The 20,754-nt window shown below is 38.9% G+C and overlaps 1 protein-coding gene and 1 long non-coding RNA gene across 3 annotated transcripts; both read left to right on the top strand.

Annotated features, from left to right (window-relative positions):
• Positions 1-1,356: 1,356 nt before the first annotated feature.
• Positions 1,357-4,461, top strand: LOC120435921 (type-2 ice-structuring protein-like). The gene is made up of 6 exons (XM_039606113.1): positions 1,357-1,435; positions 2,272-2,348; positions 2,821-2,957; positions 3,047-3,166; positions 3,485-3,590; positions 3,729-4,461. The coding sequence occupies exons 2-6, from the start codon at positions 2,288-2,290 to the stop codon at positions 3,797-3,799; spliced, it is 495 nt and encodes a 164-aa protein (XP_039462047.1). The 5' UTR covers positions 1,357-1,435; positions 2,272-2,287; the 3' UTR covers positions 3,800-4,461.
• Positions 4,462-6,158: 1,697 nt separating this feature from the next.
• On the top strand, positions 6,159-16,337 carry LOC120435926. Of its 2 annotated transcripts, none has more exons than XR_005610022.1 (3): positions 6,159-6,214; positions 8,083-8,336; positions 8,774-9,554. It is a non-coding gene; the product is annotated as an uncharacterized LOC120435926 (long non-coding RNA). The 2 variants fall into 2 exon arrangements; XR_005610021.1 differs by lacking the exon at positions 8,774-9,554 and adding exons at positions 11,388-11,537; positions 15,912-16,337 and having other exon boundaries at positions 6,171-8,336.
• The last annotated feature ends 4,417 nt before the right edge of the window (positions 16,338-20,754 follow it).

The raw sequence follows: 20,754 nt of genomic DNA, 5'->3' as shown, positions 1-20,754 counted from the left end.
TCAAATGGAAAAGTCTCTTTTTAAAACTTGTTATATTAGTTTTAATCTTTTAACTTTATGCACCAAGCAAAAAATAAATTATATGCAACATTCTCTGGCTGGAAGAAATTTGTTTAACATTTAAATCTATTTTCTATTCAAGCACATAATATAAAACATTTGTTTGTGTTTCAAATAGATGCACATAAAACACAGCAGAAAATAAATAAAATCAAGGACTCAGCGGTCCTGTTGCTCTATTTTCACCTGTTTAGCAGGCGGATGTTTGCCGTGGTGCAGGTGTGCCGCAGCGGTTATGTCAGTGGAAGAATCCGGGAGTTTCTCTGTGAGTTTCACATTACGTCGTAGCGCACTCGGTGCTTGCTTGGAAGTTTAGGGGTTTTTTCGCTGCAAAAAGAAGTTTTCTTCCCACGCAGTGAACAGCGGACGCTAATGTTTTTGTCACTTTTTACAGAATCAAACTCAAAGTAAGGTCAGTGCTTCCACGCTTTAAACGCTGCACGCTCATACTGTCTCCCACTCTCCCACTATATTATCCATTGTTGATCTGCACACAGCTGTTGCCACAAACGTCGCACTCGCTTACGTCACTGTCATGAGACACTCGCAAAAAATCATGGTTTTAGTAACGCAGTAACGCAGCATACTTACGGGAAAGTAACAGTAATCTAATTACCTTTTTTTGCAATAGTAATCCCTTACTTTACTCATTACTTGAAAAAAGTAATCAGATTACAGTAACGTGTTACTGCCCATCTCTGATGGTGAAATGGTGGATGTTGGTGGAATGAAGGTGAGTCAGTGTGGGAGGAGGAGGATGTTGTAATGGATGAAGACTTTTAATTTTTATAGAAAGACGAAGAACATTACAACTAAACAACAAAAGTGTGAGGTAAAAAAAGGTCTTAAAGGGACATTCAAAAGTCCCTCTGCGTCATTCACAGGGAAATGGTGAATCAGAGGTAGACAGTAAAAATAAAAACAGAGAATAACTATTTCTTTGTTAAAATTAGAAAGTTTTTGGAAGACACAAAAGGATCCATAAAGATGATCCACCTGAATCCACCTCCCCAAGACCTTAGGCATTCTGCCAGAGTCAATATGAAAAACACAGCAGGGCTTGGACAGGAAAAAGACAGTAATGAGGGTGATGCTGCTGACTGTAAGAGAGAGTTCTGGTGCCATTTCACTTAGTCATGAAAGTCATAAAAATAGCGTCATTGATGGGATCTGTATTTTCATTCCCAATGAATTTAAGCCTCTCTCTGTTGACGTCACTGATGTATTTGCAGGTCACAGTTTAAAAATCAGGCACTCAGAGAGAAACTGTCCCACTGTTTCCTGGACCGCAACAGTTTCCACTCTGTGTTTGGAACCTGGAGAGGCCGTTCCATTTATTTGGAGAGCTGCTTCATTCTTCCCTTCCTGGCTTCAGGTAGAGTCAAAATCGGAGTTGAATAAGCCATGTTGGTTGTTTACATCAGCAGAAAACAGAAAACAAATTGTGATGTTAAATTAATGTTACAAACATTGATTATCCTTTTATTGTAGGATGAATGATCTGAAATAGTTTGAAAATATTTGGTTTTGCAATCATGTTGTTTTCTTCACAGAAAACAACATGAAGAGAGAAATATTTGAATGGAATTATTGCTTCTTTGATTTGAAGAAATGTTTTGTTATCTTTTGTTTAAATAGCCTCTTTAGTGAATGCCTGATCTCTCTCTGTCTCCCTTTCTGAGTGGACATGATGGATGACTGAGTCTGGGATTGTGACTGAGTAACTGCTTAACACTGCTAGCTGTAGTTTCTGACTGGACGTTAGAGGTGAAATTGTCTTAAATTATAAAATCACATGGCATCACAGATTTTATAGTTTTAAACATTATGCTGATGTTTTCAATAGTTTTTTGGAGTCTCTAGTTGGTTTTCCGATCTGCTGGGCGTGCTGTGGTATAGGTTTCAGAATATCGCCCCGATAGACACTCTTTCTCACTTTTTCTTTGACTTGAAGATAAGGAATGGACAGAAAAGGATGAGTCATTCTCTGCTATCTCTGCTACACACTATTCATAAAAGAAGAGTATGAAAAACAACATATGTGTCACTGCGGTTTTATTGATAGTTCCAGGTTATATAAATGTGTAAAATTTAATGAACAGTATGTTAGGCTGGTCTTAATATGTTCTGTAAATGTTCTGTGACAAACTCTCAGATTTTTTCATCCTTTCTGTATTGAATTGATAGTAGTTTTTTTTCTGTTTTCCACAGAAACTATAACATCACCATGAAGCTGCTGACTCTGTGTGCACTTCTCTGTGCAATGATGGCTGTAACCACTGCTGGTGGTGAGTATGGCAGTGTATTTTCAATTTTATATATATATATGTATATATACATAATGTCATGCTTAATAGATATCCAAGATAATAGATAAGATATATAAGTTACCATTGTTACAATTAATTATATTGCCTTAATAAATACAAAGCCTACAGCTATATATATCTATCTATCTACATATACATATATATATATATATATATATATATATATATATATATATATATATAGAGAGAGAGAGAGAGAGAGAGAGAGAGAGAGAGAGATAGATAGATATCAATCTATCAACGTGAAGGAAAGACAATGCCCTGCACTTCATACACATAACTGCACACCAGTACACCACCAAACCTTTAATTATTGTTTATTTGTCAAATGTTACTTGTATGACTTGTCAGTTATATATATGGTAAATAAAAGTAATACAAAATAAAATATTAACCAGAGACACATGTACAACTGTTCATTTGTCCACAGCCAAGAGTCACCTGGTCAAGAGGTGCGTTTTTTGTCCTGATGGTTGGAATCAACCCCGATGTCCTTACGGTTGGACTCAAGTTGGTTTTCGCTGCTTTTTCTACAATCAAAACCCCATGAGTTGGGATTCTGCTAAGGTAATTTTATTTTACTTTTATCATCTTTAACACCTGATTGAACCACTCATTGTTTTAAAAAACCTCTGCTTTGTCCCTCTTCATTGAAGAGACACTGCTGGGACTTGGGGGCAAACCTTGCATCAGTGCACACTAACTGGGAGCACCAAAGGATCATTCAGCTGTTTGGCAACATGCGAGTTTGGATTGGAGGCAGCAAAGGACTCAAGGTATTTTGTCAAAAGAAAATGTTAATTCCCACCTGCAGTGAAACCTGAGGCAGGGGAGAGAAGCTAAAGTAAAAAAACAGGTACTAATGATAACATATACAATATTATGTCAAAAATGTCAATCAACAATCTTGGGTGGAGATCTGAGGATCTGCCTTTTAGAGATTACTAACCAGGTAAATAATATGCCTAATGTGAGATTTGCCAGTTAGATATACAGAAAGTTATGTGTGGTTGCATTAAAGTGAGCTGATCTGTTGGTTAGGATAACACACAAGCCTGTCTGAACTACTTTAAAAAAAAATTGTCTTCTACAAGGGTACTTGGTTTTGGAGTGATGGGACCAGTTTCTCCTTTTCACATTGGTGCTGGGGAGAGCCCAGTAATGCTTACTATGAGAAGTGTCTGCTGATGAGTTCTCGAGGTAATTTAGAACAGTTATCAACGAGTGCTTAATGTGTATGACTGGTTGAATTGATCAAATATACAAGCCATAAAGGCTGGTTCTTTACATTTTTCATTTGAGTAACATTTGAATGATTTCTGCTCTTGAATCTTGCAGATTCAAATTGCTGGCTTGATGCATGGTGTGGATATCATCTGCCATCTCTCTGTGCCAAGAATATCATCTAATGGCAGCATTGGACTGACACTCAAGCACAAAACTCCCATAAAGCACATACTGATGTATGATGGTGTTTGCTCTTTTTTGCGGCATTAAAGCTTCAAGCAAACATGCCCATCTTCTTTTGTGGCATATACACATATTTTAAGCAGTTATCTGCTCTACCTGTATGCATGTACAAGTTATCTTTACCAGTTTCCAGACCATTACACCTCAGATGTGTTGTACAATTTGTATTTACTCCCTGATGTTTAAATGTGCTGCCAGATTAGGTGAGCATGCTATGATAATTTCAACTTTTTTTAAACTACTTTGTGTCTTTCTGCCAACAGTATTCTTAGTACTCTCTTTGTATACAGTAAAGTAAGCGGAAACTAAGATTTTTCTCTACATGACAATTACAATACAAGGAAACATATCTGTAGCTTGCTCTGCATGTACTCATCTCTAAGCACAGAAAAAATGACAGAAATGAGGCCTAAATCCTTGATAGTAAGCATAATAAAACACAATAAAAATCTAATGACTTATTGATGATTATACTAGGTTGGATCCTGGATTAATGATTATTTTCAGTTTCTTTCTGGCCACATTCCTTTAGTTTAGCATTATTCTATATTTTCCTTGCATTCTTATTATTCCTATACTGATAACATTCAGCTATATATGCTGCGGTTCACCGATTGGTCACCCTGTTTATCCCAGATTAGTGACTGACTCCTGCCTTCTTTTAAACTTCGGCAAGACTGAGGCTAGCATTGTAGCGCCTCCTGATGTTAATTCAAGAATCAATCGAGTCATTCCCTCCTTTTCTGCAAAGACAAGTGTTTGTAATATTTGATTCATCTTTGGATTTTGACTCGCATAGAAAATTTCTTAAAATTTCTTAATTGTGACCTCCTCTTCTGCACTAGAAAGGTTGTTCATGCATTTGTCTCATTGCACCTATATTATTGTATTCCCGTATTTATTGGCTTAGATAAATCATCGCTTTCATGTCTCAAGGCAATACACGATGCTGAAGCCAGACTCTTAACACACTATAGCAAGTAACGTCATATCATCCATATTTTATTCTCTTTCCATTAGCTCCCAGTTGATTTTAGAATTGGTTTTAAAATGTTCATGCTACTGTGGTGCCAAGGCTCTGGAAATGATTACCCCACCAGCTTACATCAAGAAATGGTTTTCTTGCATAAGAACCAACTATTTCCCTACTGTTTAAACTTCCTGCAGCATCTGCTACTCTTCTTGTAAGCAAAGAACGTGTGAGGCATGGGTGTCCTTATGATGTCTGTTAATTTTCTGTGATTCTCACCACAACTAAAACGAAAGCAAACAGTCCAGCAACCACAGCATGTTTCAAATGTGCTGCATCAGTATAGACATAATATAAATGTCATGAAATACAGGACTCACTTGTTGTGCACAGCACTTGAGTAAATTACCACTGTGAATCATTTGAGTCTCAAAAGCAAAACAAATGTGTATTGCACATACGCGGTTAGAATTGTGTAATCCATTGCATTTTGTTCATATAAGGAAGTCCAGGGCTAATAACCTTATATGAGCGAGACTTTCTGCTTCATGCTTGACAGTTTCAGGACCGTTAAATGTTTAAGATCTCTCTCAGAGACAGCTCTTTTTTGATGAAATATGAAAGAAATATCTTTTTTAATAAGAAGACAGTGTGTATTCAACTTTTTCCTCTTACACCTTCCCAACACACATGACACTGAGAGCACGTCACACTCCAATAGCACTCCCATTGTAAATGTTAGCGTCACAAAGCAGGATCGGACTGAAGCACAGGACTCGGTTAAAATACGTGGAACAGTTTATTTACAAACACACCTGGTTCCACATACAAAATGTGCAAAGGGGAAAAGTCCAGGGAATCCAAGGGTGGGGAAGGCCAACAGCAATCCTGTGAGTCACACACATGACAGCGTCCTCTTCAGTCACACACATCACTCACCATGACAAATAGGTAGGGAAAAAATTTACGACTCACAAGGTGCCATAATAAATAAATGTTAGGCATAAAATTTGATCTTTTTCCTTTCATAAAAGATGACCTAATATCTCCTCTGGTAAAGATAATAATAAATCAAGCACCGAATATCTTTTCAGCAGTATTTAAGTCAGCCAGCTCTTATTTTGCTGTCACTGAGAAACTTTTGGGACTTTCTCTGAGTAACCTTTAAAACCTTTAAAAGCAAAACTTGCTGTTTAAACACACTTCCTTAATTCAAGTTTTAAAAGGGAAATGGGTGTTGATTTATAGAAGGAGGAGCCAACATGTATTATTCTCCCACACACTGGGGAGTTTTTTTTTTCCTTTTTCTATAATATGAAATCCGTGGAGTCTCTTCTCACTTTCTCACTGTGGACTCTCATCCACTGCTTGGATTTTGTTAAAGGTAAATCAATGTGTTTCTTGTACAGATGTTATTTTTAGTTCATTTTACACATGCGTTTATGGTTTGTGAGTCATCAGCCTTTTTCAGTGCAGTGTGAACATTTATAGTCCATCATAATCATCTGTCTTCACTGCATCGATTTTCATTTATTATTTTTCTAATGCTGTTAAAGCCACAGCCCATTGAGAAGGTGCTGTTCTGACTCTGCACCTGCAACATGTTAGACTAGACTATACTTTAATGCTCAGCCAACTACAGCTGGATTCAAAATCACACTAAAAATCTGATCCAACCTGTGTCATAATGTGGCTCAGTATTGTGTATGTACTCCTGGAAACATCTGGGCCTGCTCCTGATGCAGGTAGATGGTCTCCTGGTCAATATCGTCCCCAAACTTGATCAGGAGACTTCTGAGTGGTTTGACACTCTGTGCAAAAATCAGAACCCTTTGTCATGCGGTTTCTGACAGGGTTCCACAATCAGCAGGGTGGCATCTTTGTTCCTGTGGTTCACCTGACCTCCACCCATGTGCACACACCTGCGGCTCATCGGTAGCTGATGAACTGGATTTAAGGCCTTGTTGAAGTGCAGTTACTGGCTATGACACACATCTACAAACTAGCTAAATTGATTTTTTTGGTGGAACTGAAACTCAAAGTGTACCAAATCCTGGTGTTCTGAAACCAAGACTAGAAGGTAAAATTAAATTAAATCTTTCCCCACTCTGCCAAATGTTAGTGCCTAAAAGTAAAATGTTTATTATTAGCGCTTAAAAACAAGCAGTGAGTGAAGAGAAACAGTTTTGAGTTTTCTTTACTATTGTACTTTGATTTTGCAACGCATGTTTTGTCTGATGAAGTATTCTAGCTGTTCAACAGTCAGCGAATTGATAAGAATTTAGCGATTCCGATTCCACATCGGTTATTATTGGCTCCACTTTGAGGGTCCCCATCCTCTCTAAGCAGCATGTCAAAGACATTATATTCATGCAAATTACTAATATGCTGAGTGGTGAGATGTTTGTTGGAGTATTTGTGGGAGTATTTCCCCTCTTTGTTGTGATCAGTGTTTGGTCATTATACAAAAAAAGCAAAGTAAAAAAGTACATGTAATCTTTCTCTGTGTATTCTCTTAGTATTTAAAGAGACTTTAAAGCGATGCCCACAGCAACTCTACTGTAGAAACATGAAAAGGTAGAAACGGAGGCTGGAGCCTGACTGCAGGAGTTACTTTTATAAATGCAGGATCAGGGTTTTTTTTAAATGGTGCTTTTTAGACACTGATCTGAAAGAAGTGTTTGTGTTAGAAGCAGCTTTGCTGCATTTGTTTTTAACTTGGTGAAACATAGTGTGAGTCTTTTTTTCTTAATTCAGTATTTTTTTTTATTTTTTTTTTAACAGGTTTGAACTGTGTGGTCTGTCTTTCATGAAAATGTAGGCCAACTTGTGAAATGAGTGCGTGCACAGCTCTTAAGAACTGCCAGCTTTGCTTGTTTCATGTGTCCTCTGTTATTGAAACTGATTTTTTTTATGGATCTTAATATTTAGAGACAACAGCGAGGTACTGACCTGTGTGTCTCTTTAAACTGTAGATGTTACATTTTAAGGCTACATATTATTTATCTCCCACTGAGTCTGCTTGGCATATGCTGTGTATAAAGGCTCTGGACCTTTCCAGAATGATGTAGAGGCGGCTTTAGTGTGATTAATTTATTACAATTTCAGTTTCTGGGAAGTTTTCAGTTTTCCCTCCTGTGTCTATAAACAGTATGGCTGGTGTAAGTTTTTTATTTGTGAAACTGACAGTTGTTGTGGACAACTCTGACTGCGCTGTTTGATTTGAGTCTCGTGTTAATTCCCTACGAGCAGTGAAGACCCAAACTAGGACTTACAAGTTTTGAGGTGCCCCAGTGGGCAGTGCGAGGTTCTGCTGCAGATCCCAGCGTGAAAGCTTTGGGTCCAGCCAGCCAGTGGAAAGACCGGTTGATGCCTGGACGTGCATTGGAGCCGACTTTGCTACCCGCACAGAGCGTTTCTGACAGGTGGGCGTTGCTTATGCATAAGAGAAAAGCAACAATACAGCGTGTTTCTCTGTTCCAAGACATCTGCGGGCCTTTCACACGGTAAGCATGTCTGTTATAGCATGCGCTTCATAAATGTCTGTAAGTGCTGATTATTCAAACCCTGTTTAAACCATGACTCATTTGTTGTCCAAAAACATTTCCTCTAAATTTACAGAGTTACTGATTTAACAATGTATATTTAAAATTTTTAGCTGGATGTCAAACATATGATAGACTCTTGAGCATATTTATACAGCAAAATTCACAATGGTGTAACCATGTTAAATAAAAGACGCCCAAGTGTGCACCAATGCACTCTAATGCAGGCCTTTAAACTGTGTGTTGATAAGTACATAAAGTACACCTTTACCTCTATAGCTGAAAAGAGCCTGTGTGACACAGGTCCCACACACACACACACACACACACACACACACGGGTTATGCTTAACATCTTTTATTTTGATAATAATCTGCGGTTTTTGGCACCCGCCTCAGACGCAGCCACTCGGTCTCTCTGCCAGCATCATCTGCTCCATCTCACTGTGGGCACACAAAAAGACATCTCGCTCATTAACACAGTCCCGTACGCCTGTTGCCTCCCAGAGAGCTCACTGTGTCACCCCTCCTCTGCAACAGGCCACCAAACCACGCCCCCGCCACAGTCTGTATCCATACTTTGTGGATCTACGGATTTGTTTTTTTAATATGGCACTTTTTTCACGAACTGCAAATTCTTTATTGGAGACATTGTCCCTAAGCTACTGCTGCTCATACTTATGGAGTTCCCTACCTACTACTGTACTATGTCAGTAAACGTTTTAAACAAGAACGGTATCGTAGATTTAAAGACACATTTTAATTGAAGCAAAGGCAAAAAACTGGAATGAATTTTATGTGGCTCTTCATATTAAATCCAACAAAGAGTGAAAATCCAAAAGCTGCTGCAATATTTTGTATTAATGATCTCTGTCTGTTGCTCTGTGTGAATGTGTGCAATGCTGAGAAAGTAGTGTTGACTCATGTTTTTGATAGATGAATTAAAATAAACTGAAATTAGAGTTCATTTTAAGTTTAAAGTTTAAAGTCTGTAATAGCTGATAAGACGATGAGTTTTACTTCTCACTACCTGTGTTATGTTGAAGTATCCATTATCATGTATGCTACTTTGCTCTGTGGACTGTAAAATGTTTCATTGTATTCATCAAATAAACCAGACTTTCCCTGTCCGCATCTTTTACTGTTTTTCTGCTTTTGTTCACCCCAAGTTTGACAAAACCCACAGACACCAACTACTCACTCGTGTAGTTCCACTCAAACCTCACTGTCACACTGCAATCTAAATGGTGCAACCTACCTATTCCCAGTGTCTACACTGTCATGCCTACCCCACAACAAGCAGCTGTACCTCCACTAAAGCAACAAAACATAAAACAAATCAGTAAAAGAGAAACGAAACAAATACACCCTAAGATACAGTTCTTTATAAAAGCATGATTAAAACATATCAAACATAACACCAGGAGTCAGTCAAGGCCAGTCCACAAACGTTTGTAAAATGACAACAAGGCTACAACAAGACAGCAGCAGTGTGACACGATCCTGTAACAAAACAGCAGTAGTCAAGGTCCACCCTACTATATGTCACATTATAACAAACATGTAAGAGTGCCATTTACTACTCCCTAAAGGGCAATACTAAAATGAGCAGCTTTCCTGAAGAAATAAAACCACTCTGCAGTGCTTGGCCACCTTGGATGGGAAAAGACTGCCAAATGCCTCCATGTTGTAGTGAAGCGCAGCTGTTTCTTATAAGGCCTCTAATTATCAGCTGGGAAGGTGTGGATGTTAGTGCTGCATTCGCAGACATCACTTAAAAGCCTACCCAAAATCTACTTTACTACACTAAGGTTTCAAATCCACAACCCCCAACAGATGGTTTGTTACACGTGGGCGAGAAGTGCAAGCCACCCTTTACTTAAACAGCCTCACACACTATAGATTGTTGAAGTTCTTGTGTACAAGGGTTTTGCCGCAGACGTGACTTCCACTTTTTGATAAAGATCACTCCATCTGCATATTTCGTAAGAAATGAAGCGTCTTTATTAAGCTCTTATTTATAAATGTCTACACAATAATAGACGCCGTGTGCTCTGTGACATTGTAGTCTTCTACTTCTGCTTCCATTGGTTTGCATTTTAAACTCCAACTTTTCAGGTTGTTATGAACGGCTTATATTTCTAACATTTTGTGATGTCAAAGTGAACCATGCAGCTTTTTTATTTTCTGCGTGATGGAATGAGTTAAGACAGGAGTTATTTAAACAGTTATAAATGACAGTGTGATGGCCATAGTACTTTATATGTTAAGGATAATGTTTCTCAATGTAAAATTGCAAAGAACTTTTGGATAGGAAACAACATTTTGTAAACAGTTACCTCAGAACCTGCTGAACCTCCTCAGATCCTGTGCTGTCAGATGTATGTATGTAAGGTTAAACTTTCCACAGCCCTTCCACTTAAGTAACCAAACACATAAAGTCACCCTTGCCAATAATCGACTGTTCCTTCAAAGAAGTAGCTCAAACAGACAACTGACTCAGCAATGATAAGTAGAGCAAGCCTAGGCCGATAATCAAGCAGAAGAAAATTATTATTATTATTTTTTGTGCCTCTACGGATTAAAGAAAAATATGTTTAACAATTCAATAACACCCACACCTTCAACACACGTACATTCAAATATTGGAACAGGCTCAGCATTGCTGTTGTTTAATAGTTTTTAGCTGCTCTCAAAAGTAATTTTATTGATTGATGAAGTGTTTCAGTTTTTTTTTTCTCATATATAAGCTGCTTCCTGTATATTCAGCGGTTCTTCCACAGGAAGTGGTACTGTAGGCCACACATCTCATATCTTTATGCTGAAAACTTTGACTCATTTCACAGAAGCTCTGTTTTTTCATGTCCTGATGTGGTTCCTTGAAATGTTTTTGTGAAACGCACAGTAAACTCTGCATATGTATCAACATGAAATATTGATTTTAAATTAACATTTTTTATGTAACACTCGCTCTAAACAGAAGAACTGCTGATAAAACTTTTTCTCCTAACAGAGATTAATATCCCTGTGACCACCCCTGATCCTGATCCTGATCCTCCTCCTCTGATCGCTCTGCCCAAACTGGTGAACACGATCCTGCTGTTCATCCTCTACACTTGTATACTTATACTGGCTGTGTACACCTACCGGAAGTGGGCTCAAGGTAAGAAAACCTCAAAAAATCCTGATTATGTTGGTTTATGTCAATTTTCTTTAAGGGGTCAGAGGACAAAGATGCTGAAGAAATGTCAAAAATCTATTATTATCATATCTAATGATTATACTTTACAAAAACAAAAAATTCAGTCTGGACATTAAGTTCACAATGTAAGACTTTTAACCTTTTAACCCAATAACCTTTGTCCATTTATCTTCGAGCCATCACATCAAGCACTTGCAGATTCTGCACCTCTCTAAGGCTACGTTCACACTGCAGGTCTTAATGCTCAATTCCGATTTTTGATCAAATCCGATTTTTTTGTCTGCTTGTTCACACTACACATAAAATGCGACAGCAAACGCGCTCTAGTGTGAACGCTCAAAGCGGCCCGCATGCGCAAAAGAAGATGTCACACACAACTCGCTCTGTTTAGACCCAGAGCAAACAATATTGTTTGACTGATGGCCCTTAATATAAAGACTTCGGACTTTATGTTTCCCAATTTTTGCTTTAAGTTATTTTGTTATTTACATAATAATGTAGATAACCTATTAATGATCTCTATTGCTGTTTTTGTGGAGCGGTGCTTCAAAGGATAGTTGCAGATTTCTGTCAGAATCTGCAGATTATACAGTACAAATAAAATGTTCATGTTTCTCCAACGTGGTCTTCCCAACAGTTTCACCGGATGTCCAGGAATCGTTCGCGATGTCTTATCGGGCGCTTCTCCGGCGCTGATAATTGGCGTCTGTCTTGTGTCTGTCATGGTTCTGGGTCCGTTGGACTCAGTATTTTGAGTTTATTATGTTGTGGTTTGTTCTCGTATTCTCTTCTAGTGCTGTTAATGATTAGGATGATGATTATTACTTCTGGTTTAGGTTTTGTTATCGCGCCCTCATGTTTAGTTCAGGTTCCATGTGTTTTATTCTGTCTTTCAGTGTCCTGTCTGCATCCTCGTGTAGTGATCTCTTGTTTCCTGTTTTATTGTGAAGGTCTGCGTCTCATGTGAATGTGTTCGGTTTTACCTCTTGTCTCGTCTTGTTAATTACTCCCAGCTGTGTCCACCACCTGTGTGTAATCTCCCTGTGTTTCTCTGTGTGTATTTAAGTCGCGTCTTCTGTCTTTGTAGTTGCTGCTTCGTCTGTGTTGTTTACCTCGGCTTCCCTGCGTCTCTCCAGCCGTCCTCCCTGCATCTACGTTTCGGGTTTGTTTTGTTAGTTTGTCCTGTTTAGGTTTTCTTAGTTTCTAGTTCACCCTCGCCACCGCTGTTTGTATTTTCTTCTGTTAAATAAACTCACCTGCACCAGAGCTGCCGCATCTTGGGTCCTCCCTACTACTCCACACGTCTGCCACACCGGACGTGACAGAACGAAGCAGCCACCATGGACCCAGCAGCAGTCAACCCGTCCGAGGAGCTCCGGGACGACATTGTCTACAATGTGGAGATTCTCCTCGGGCTGTGATTAGAACACCCCCCGGAGGAGCTTCGCCGCGCAGTGGAAAGCCGGTGTTGTGCCAAAAACTGATTTCCAATGTTTTTGTGTATTTTTTATGTGTAATATCTTTACGTATGTTGGTAAATAGACTTTGGTGAACAGGGTTTACAAAGGGGTTATATATAGAATTAAAAAATTATCTGTTTTTCAAGTATCTTTACAACTCTGTGTTATTGTACTTACATTATAACCAATCCGGTCCTTTATCCCCACTTAAAATATTTTTACTGAACTATTGTAATATTTGCTGCCATTTCTGCTGTCCTCTTGGCCAACTTACTCTTACAAAAGACATTTTTAATGTTAATGAGATTTTTTTTTAACTGCATAAATAAAGGTTATATAAAAGTCACTAGCAAAAACTGATTGCAGCTTCTACCTTGTTACACGAATGTTGTTTGTGGCTCCAGGTGACTTTATGTCATCCATGAGGGATGCATTTCACATATGTTTCACATTTTATAGCCCAACAAGTTACTTATAGCAGTTTAAATACGAGCAATCAGTTTTTGGCAAATACCGGAAATCAGTTTTTGGCAGACAATCACTTTTTGGCACAACACCGGCTACAACGGCTCCTTTCCGGCCTGCCCTGGCTATTGGAGTCGCTTCCCCCGACCATGCAGGCTTTTCTCCACCTCACACCACACCTTCTCTCCGCCACTACTACCTCGCTGCCCGACCCGCCGGATGTGGTTTTGCCCGGTCCGTCGGAGCCGTCAGCGGGGAAAAAAACGACGATCGCGCCGGCGCGCCACCCCACAGCCGGACGTTCGGGCTTTTAAATCGCCGGCTGTGGTGAGTGAGGACTCTTTTTCGAACTGTGGGACTATTTATTCTGGGGCTGTGTTTGGTGTGTCTGATACTAAAGTGAATAGCGATTCGCCCGCTCAGCGGCCTCAAGCCCAGCTAGCTGCCCAGAGGCCACCGTCTGCTCAGTTAGCAGCCCAGTCTCCAGTGCCTCTCCCTGCTCAGTTAGCAGCTCAGGCTCCCGTGTCACTCTCGGCCCAGGCTCCTGTGCCTCCTGTGTCACCCGTAGCTCTGGCTCCTTTGTCGCTGCTAGCCCCGTCACTGGTTCGGTCACCAGTTTCACTCATTCACTCCATGCAGGGAGAAGATCTAAGTTCCAGTCAGGGAGTTTCTCGCGCTTTAGCTGCTTCAGGCACCGTTATACATACGAAAGTGACCCAGATCGGATTTGTGCCGTTCACACTATCATACCATGATCGGATATGGGTCGCATAGGGTAAAAAAAAATCGGATTTGATGCGCTTTCGCCTGCAGTGTGAGCGTAGCCTTACTGATCTGCTCTTTTTTTGAAAGGCCTTTATTGAAATAAGACAGTGGAGAGATAACAATCATCCTGTCACCCGAAGGCAACGTCTGTTCACATGGGTGAAACCACAGAGTTGAAACAGTTATTATAATCTTTTGGTTCAGTCTAACCGCATTAAGGGGAGCAGGGCATCCACAGTGGTGCAAAGTCAACTAATTGGACTGTGTGATGCAGGCCCCTGTCTGAGTATGTTCATGCCCCTGCAGTTAGGATGGATGTTCACTTGTTTGTATCACATTTTACAGCAAAGTTTCCAGCTGCTGTTGAGTCATTTCTGTAGCTGAACAGCTGACAGAGATTGTACTTGTTACAGTTATTGAGGTGTCAACAGAGCTCATTGTCACGCAACAATAGGAGGTTGTTGTTATTGTGGTATGAGACTATGTCCACACTAGCCCAGTTAATTTGAAAACTGCATTTTCATCAGAAATCGCTCCACGTCCACACTATCGTTTTCAGTCGTTTACACAGAGTTGTGCATCCATATTGAAACGGCCAAAAATGCTTACGTTTCAGTACTGCGCATGCGTGAAACGCAAGACAATTCAACCTATCTCATTTCTGTCTGTCGTTTATTTACTTTCCGGCTCTTTGAAAGGTTGGCAAAATGTCGAGGAAAAGCTCCAAATTTTTTTTAAATGGACTAACAATGAGGTGGAGTTGTTGCTGCGAGTAACACAAAAGTACAAAGTTTCAAAACCAAGTGAGAATTAAAGAATTTGAAGGAAAGCTGTCTGCAGCATGTACAGACTGATATTAATCTTTAATAGTGCTGTCAAAACTGAGAGCAAACAAAACTTTATATGTTAAGGATAATGTTTCTCAATGTAAAATTGCAAAGAACTTTTGGATAGGAAACAACATTTTGTAAACAGTTACCTCAGTACCTGCTGAACCTCCTCAGATCCTGTACTGTCAGATGTATGTATGTAAGGTTAAACTTTCCACAGCCCTTCCACTTAAGTAACCAAACACATAAAGTCACCCTTGCCAATAATCGACTGTTCCTTCAAAGAAGTAGCTCAAACAGACAACTGACTCAGCAATGATAAGTAGAGCAAGCCTAGGCCGATAATCAACCAGAAGAAAATTATTATTATTTTTTTTTTTTGTGCCTCTACGGGTTAAAGAAAAATATGTTTAACAATTCAACAAGACCCACACCTTCAGTGCTGTCAAAACTGAGAGCAAACAAAACAACTGCTTTATAATGCACTCCGCGATCTTAGTTTTATGAGTCACATGACTGCATCACATGACTAAAATGTGTCATCGTTTTTCGAAAAGGCTCTGGGTTCGCCGTCTACAATGCGACGCGAAAATTACATTTTCAAATGTATCCGCTTTGGAGAGCGTTTTCAAAACGCTGCGTTTTCCTTGACTGAAAACACCATCTCAGTGTGGACGGAAGGCCAAAACAGAGAGAAAAAGATGCATTTTCAAATGAAAATGTATTAGTGTGGACATGCCTGAAGCAGCTTATACATGACTAAATGTTACCTTTGCAAAATGTTGCTCTTTATAAAGTTTCTGTTCTTTCTGCAGCTCGAGCTAAAAAGCTAAAAAGAAATGACCTGATCGTCTGTAACTCGAGTGCTGGAAGAAGATGATCATCAATCAACATATCACTGGGATTAAAGCAATAGTCTTACACTGATCTTTTTAACCTTTAGTACCTCTCAGCAGCATGATGTTAGATTTTATATGAAACTAACATCATATAAACTGAACAGAAAACTGTCTCATTTTTGCATTTGATGAGTTTTATTTTTAAAGGACAAAAGAATGAATGTCACAATGTTAATAAGAAGCACTCCGAGAGCGCAAACCTTCACCATGGCAGCTCACTCTCCAGGCAGTATTTGCTGTTAGTATTGTATATACAAAATAGTATATTGTTTTTTATAAACCCTACTTTGAGAGATATATCATGTACTTGTTTATTATATGTGGTGTGTTGTGGTGTGTGTATATTACTGCTGTTTTAAATAAATCAAAAAAATTATACATTGTTTCTTTTCTACTCTCTGTAAAAGGCAGTTTGTTACATTACTCTTTTGTTACTCTGTAACCTGGCATTAGAGAAACTATCTGTGGGATGAAGAAGTAACAGTAACCAGGCAGATGTGCCTCTGACATGACTGGGAGGACTTACTTTGATTGTGTGCAGATGTCTGCCTTCATGGCTTTGTGACAAAAAACTTTCTGCTGAAAATCACTACATGGGTTATAACAAGATAAGGTTACAGTAATGTGGTGAATAAATGGGTTGAATACAGGACTTTGATCCAAGTCTTCCATATGGTGTCCCGTACAATACAAACAGGTCATTTTAAACCATTTTCAGCCATAGTTGCTTTACTTTAAGCATGAACATGACTTGGTTAGGTTGGAGTGGGTGGAAATGTTACCAAAGACTTAAAAAGCCTGTTTTATAGAAAGCAGGTTTTCTTTGACTACATGAATTTGTATCCTCAGGTTCAGGTTAAGTCTAGTTTATGAAGACTTGATAGTTTCAAAGTTAAAGGCGTCACTCTGCCAGTCTTGAAAGTATTCAAAAAGGGAAGATGTGTTTGTATGTGTGTTGATGAAGTTAGATTGGTGTGGTCTATTGCATTTTGTTCATATTTTGTCTGCTGGAGTGGTGGAATGGCAGAGAGGGACAGGAGGAAACTCAACAAACTGGTCAAGAGGGCCCAGTGGCGTGTCTAGAAAATTTTTGTTGGGGGGGCCAGGTAGGGGCACAGATTTGGAGAAGGGTGGCAGATGTAATTAGCAGATAATGTTAAAAAAAAATTCTACCAACCGTTAACCATCATTCAATAACCCTGTAAACGTAATAACCGAATGCGCTTTTAACTCTTATTAGAATGAGGTTTTAACCACTACGGTGCAAAGTTTTTAGATACTGCGTTGATAAAGTACAAGAGATACAATCAGTGCTTTGTCAGCGTTTATTCAGCATTCAAGGACAGCAATATTTGCATAGTATTTTTACTGACATATAGGGCACATATGTTTTGGGCAAAAACATTTTTGAATATTAAAATACAAACATTTTTAACATACAATTGGCAAATTAGCCAATGCAAAACTTAATCTGCCTATTAAAAAGAGAAGATAATCTTCTCACAAACTGGTGTTTGATTTTGAAACAGGAAAAAAGTGGGGAAACAAATGAAAAGACTAACAATTGAATAAAACCTGAAAGCAAGTAAATACTTTAAATATTACACAAAACGTGTAATATTTTCTCTGAATGAGGGACCATTCCATTTTTTAAGGAGCCGTTGGCAACTCTACTAACTAACCTTATGAAGAAAAATAAAGTTCACTATCACTAACATAGCACCCACCCAGCTGTGTAGAAACTCCGTCATGCTAGCTAGCACGCAGTATGAGTTATTGTAACTGACTGCAAAATGTCAGCACAACGAAAATAAACTCCACCTAAACTTGGTTTATATCTGACCCAGATAGACTGCAGGTCATAACTTCTTACCTGAAATTCAGTTCACCTCACGCTCGGACCGACGGCTGCCTCGGGTCTCTCCTCCTCCTGCCTCCCCTTCCCTCATCCACCTGCTGGCCTATGTGGAAGGTCCGCCATAGCCACCACCAAACAACTGAGTTATTTTTACACATCGGCCAGCACCTGGCCAATCTACCACCTCTCATTGTTCATGCCGTTACAAAAAAATAATAATAATAAGTCATCAGCGGTGGGCTGATGGCCAGTCCAGCTATGCTAACCTGTTAATCTTTCACCGAAAAATTGTTCTCTGCGGTGCCGCCTTTCATGCTTGGCTCTCCTACCTTTGCTAACCTGATGCTCATAATGCAGAAGCCGATGCTGCATTCACTTACACTCGGATATCTGAGCTTCACTGTGAAAACATAATCGTTCATTTGATATTTCATTGATTTCTATTGTTTTAGCTTCGGGGTGGCACCTGGGGTGGCCAGTCTGGTTGGGGGGGTGGCCTGTGCCCCCCCAGGCCACCCCGCTGGACACGCCACTGAGAGGGCCAGCTCTGTCCTAGTCCGCTGAAGTCCATTGAACAGGTTGGGGAGGACAGGATGTTGTCTAAGCTAACATCCATCATGGACAACACCTCCCACCCCCTGCATGACACTGTACGAGCACTGAGCAGCTCGTTCAGCAGTAGACTTTTACATCCATAAGGTAGGAAGGAGCACTACTGCAGGTCATTCTTACCAGAGCTGTCAGACTATAATGCAGCTTAACATTCTTTTGGTTATCTTACTCACCAGCTTGTTTGTTTATTGTACATTTTATACATAACCCTGTACATTTTATACATATCTCCATACAATTTTTCAATTTTTCTATATTCTGTAAATTGTTACCTGTATATACATATATAAACGAACTTTGGTTGCTTATATTTATAGGACCACCTTGTGTCTTCCTCTTATATTTTATTTTCTCTTGCTTTAAGAGCTCTGTAACACCAAAATTTCTCATCCGTGGGATAATAAAGTTTTGTTCTATTGTATTCTATTCTATATAAGGAAATTCATAGTCATTTATGTTCCCAGTCTGATCCTGGCATTCAAGTGACAGTATGGTAATAACCTAATAGGGTTAGAGTTTTTCAGCACCATTCCATGTGATAGTTTCAGGATCTTTAAATCTTTAGGATCTCTCTCAGACAGAGTTTTTCACATGTTTTGCTTTCTGGGTGAATGGCAGGCTAAAGTTACTCCAAAAAATATCCTCTATAATAACCACCAACACAGGAGGGCAGTGTGCACGCAACCTTTTACTCTGATATCTTCCTGATGCACATGACGCATGTTACACTTCAAAAACATTCCTACTGTAAACATTATGGAGGAACCAAAATTACGTCCAACAAGGTGCCACAAAAAATAACTTATGTCACACAAATAAATTATAAGGTAAGATGAGTGATAATGAACTATTTAAATATATTAAAAAAAATAATATTGCAAAAACTAATATGCAACATAAATGTAAGATAAGATAACTCTTTATTGTCATTGCACAGTCATACATAGCACAATGAAATTGGAAAAACTGTCCCACATTTGCACTATGTACAACACAACACAGTAACTTAAGTAATAAAAAGAAGAAAAAGTGTATGGTTATTGCACATTGTTATCATTGCACATTATTGTTATTATTATACCTTGTTATAAATTTAAATATTATTATTGTTATTGTTGTTACCCCCCCAAAAAGTACAGGGAGGTAGCCAATCAGGTCAGCTGTTAGCACTGATTAGGGCTATTGCCCTGTTGTAAAAGTTGTCCTTTGGTCTGTTTGCCCATATGTTAATAAATACATGTATATTATAATCTACACAAATTAAATGTGGACAAATATAAATACATGTGCCATGACTAAGGTCACAAAACTGACAGCTAAAGCACTTTTCAGTGGATTTGAACTATCCGCTTTTATTTTGATACTGATTGTTTTTTATATCTATTTGAACTAATGAACGATATCCTTAATCTTGAATTCAGCTCTGTGATCAGAAATGCTTCTTGGTGGAAAAATAGTCTCACAAATGTCCTCATCATTAGTGTGTCTGTCTGTCTCCACCTTGTGGACATTTTGACACTTGTTGCTTGTTTCAATGCAATCTGAACACTACATATAAAGTAATATAAATACTTATAATCTTGGTTTAGAAAGTTCCTTTCATAAAAGTTGACCCAGTGTCTCCTCTGGTTACTAAGATAAAATAATCAAACACTGAAACACTTTTCAATAGTTTATGTCAGCCAGCTCTTATTTTGACTGACACAAAGAAACTTCAAGGACATTCACTGAGTAACCTTTAAAAGCAAAACTGTCCATCTGAGCACACTTCCTTAATCCAAGGACTAAAACTGAAACACGGGTGTTGATTTAAAGAAGGAAGAGACAAATGTTTTATTCTCCCACACACTGTCGACTTGTTTCTATAATATGAAATCCATGGAGTCTCTTCTCACTTTCTCACTGTGGACTCTCATCCACTGCTTGGATTATGTTAAAGGTAAATCAATATGTTTCTATTACAGATGTTACTTTTAGTTCATTTTACACATGAGTTTATTGGTTGTGAGTCGCCTTTTTCGGTGTAGTGTGAACATCCTCATGTCATCTGTCTTCACTGTGTAACTGCATCGATTTTCATTTATTATTTTTAATACTCTTAAAGCCTCAAACAGTTGAGAAGGTGTCGTTCTGACTCTGCAGCTGTAACATGTAACACTAGGCCAGGGGTCGGCAACCTGCAGCTCCAGAGCCGCATGCGACTCTTTAGTCCTTATAGTGCGGCTCCACGTGGTTTGGGAAAATAAATTAGAAGTATTTAGCTGAAGTTTTTATTTATGTTAGTTCTTT

Source organism: Oreochromis aureus, linkage group 3 (genome assembly GCF_013358895.1).
Source record: "Oreochromis aureus strain Israel breed Guangdong linkage group 3, ZZ_aureus, whole genome shotgun sequence".
Classification (NCBI taxonomy): domain Eukaryota; kingdom Metazoa; phylum Chordata; class Actinopteri; order Cichliformes; family Cichlidae; genus Oreochromis; species Oreochromis aureus.
Note: the sequence above shows the minus strand (reverse complement) of the source record. Positions and strands in the feature narration are given on the sequence as shown.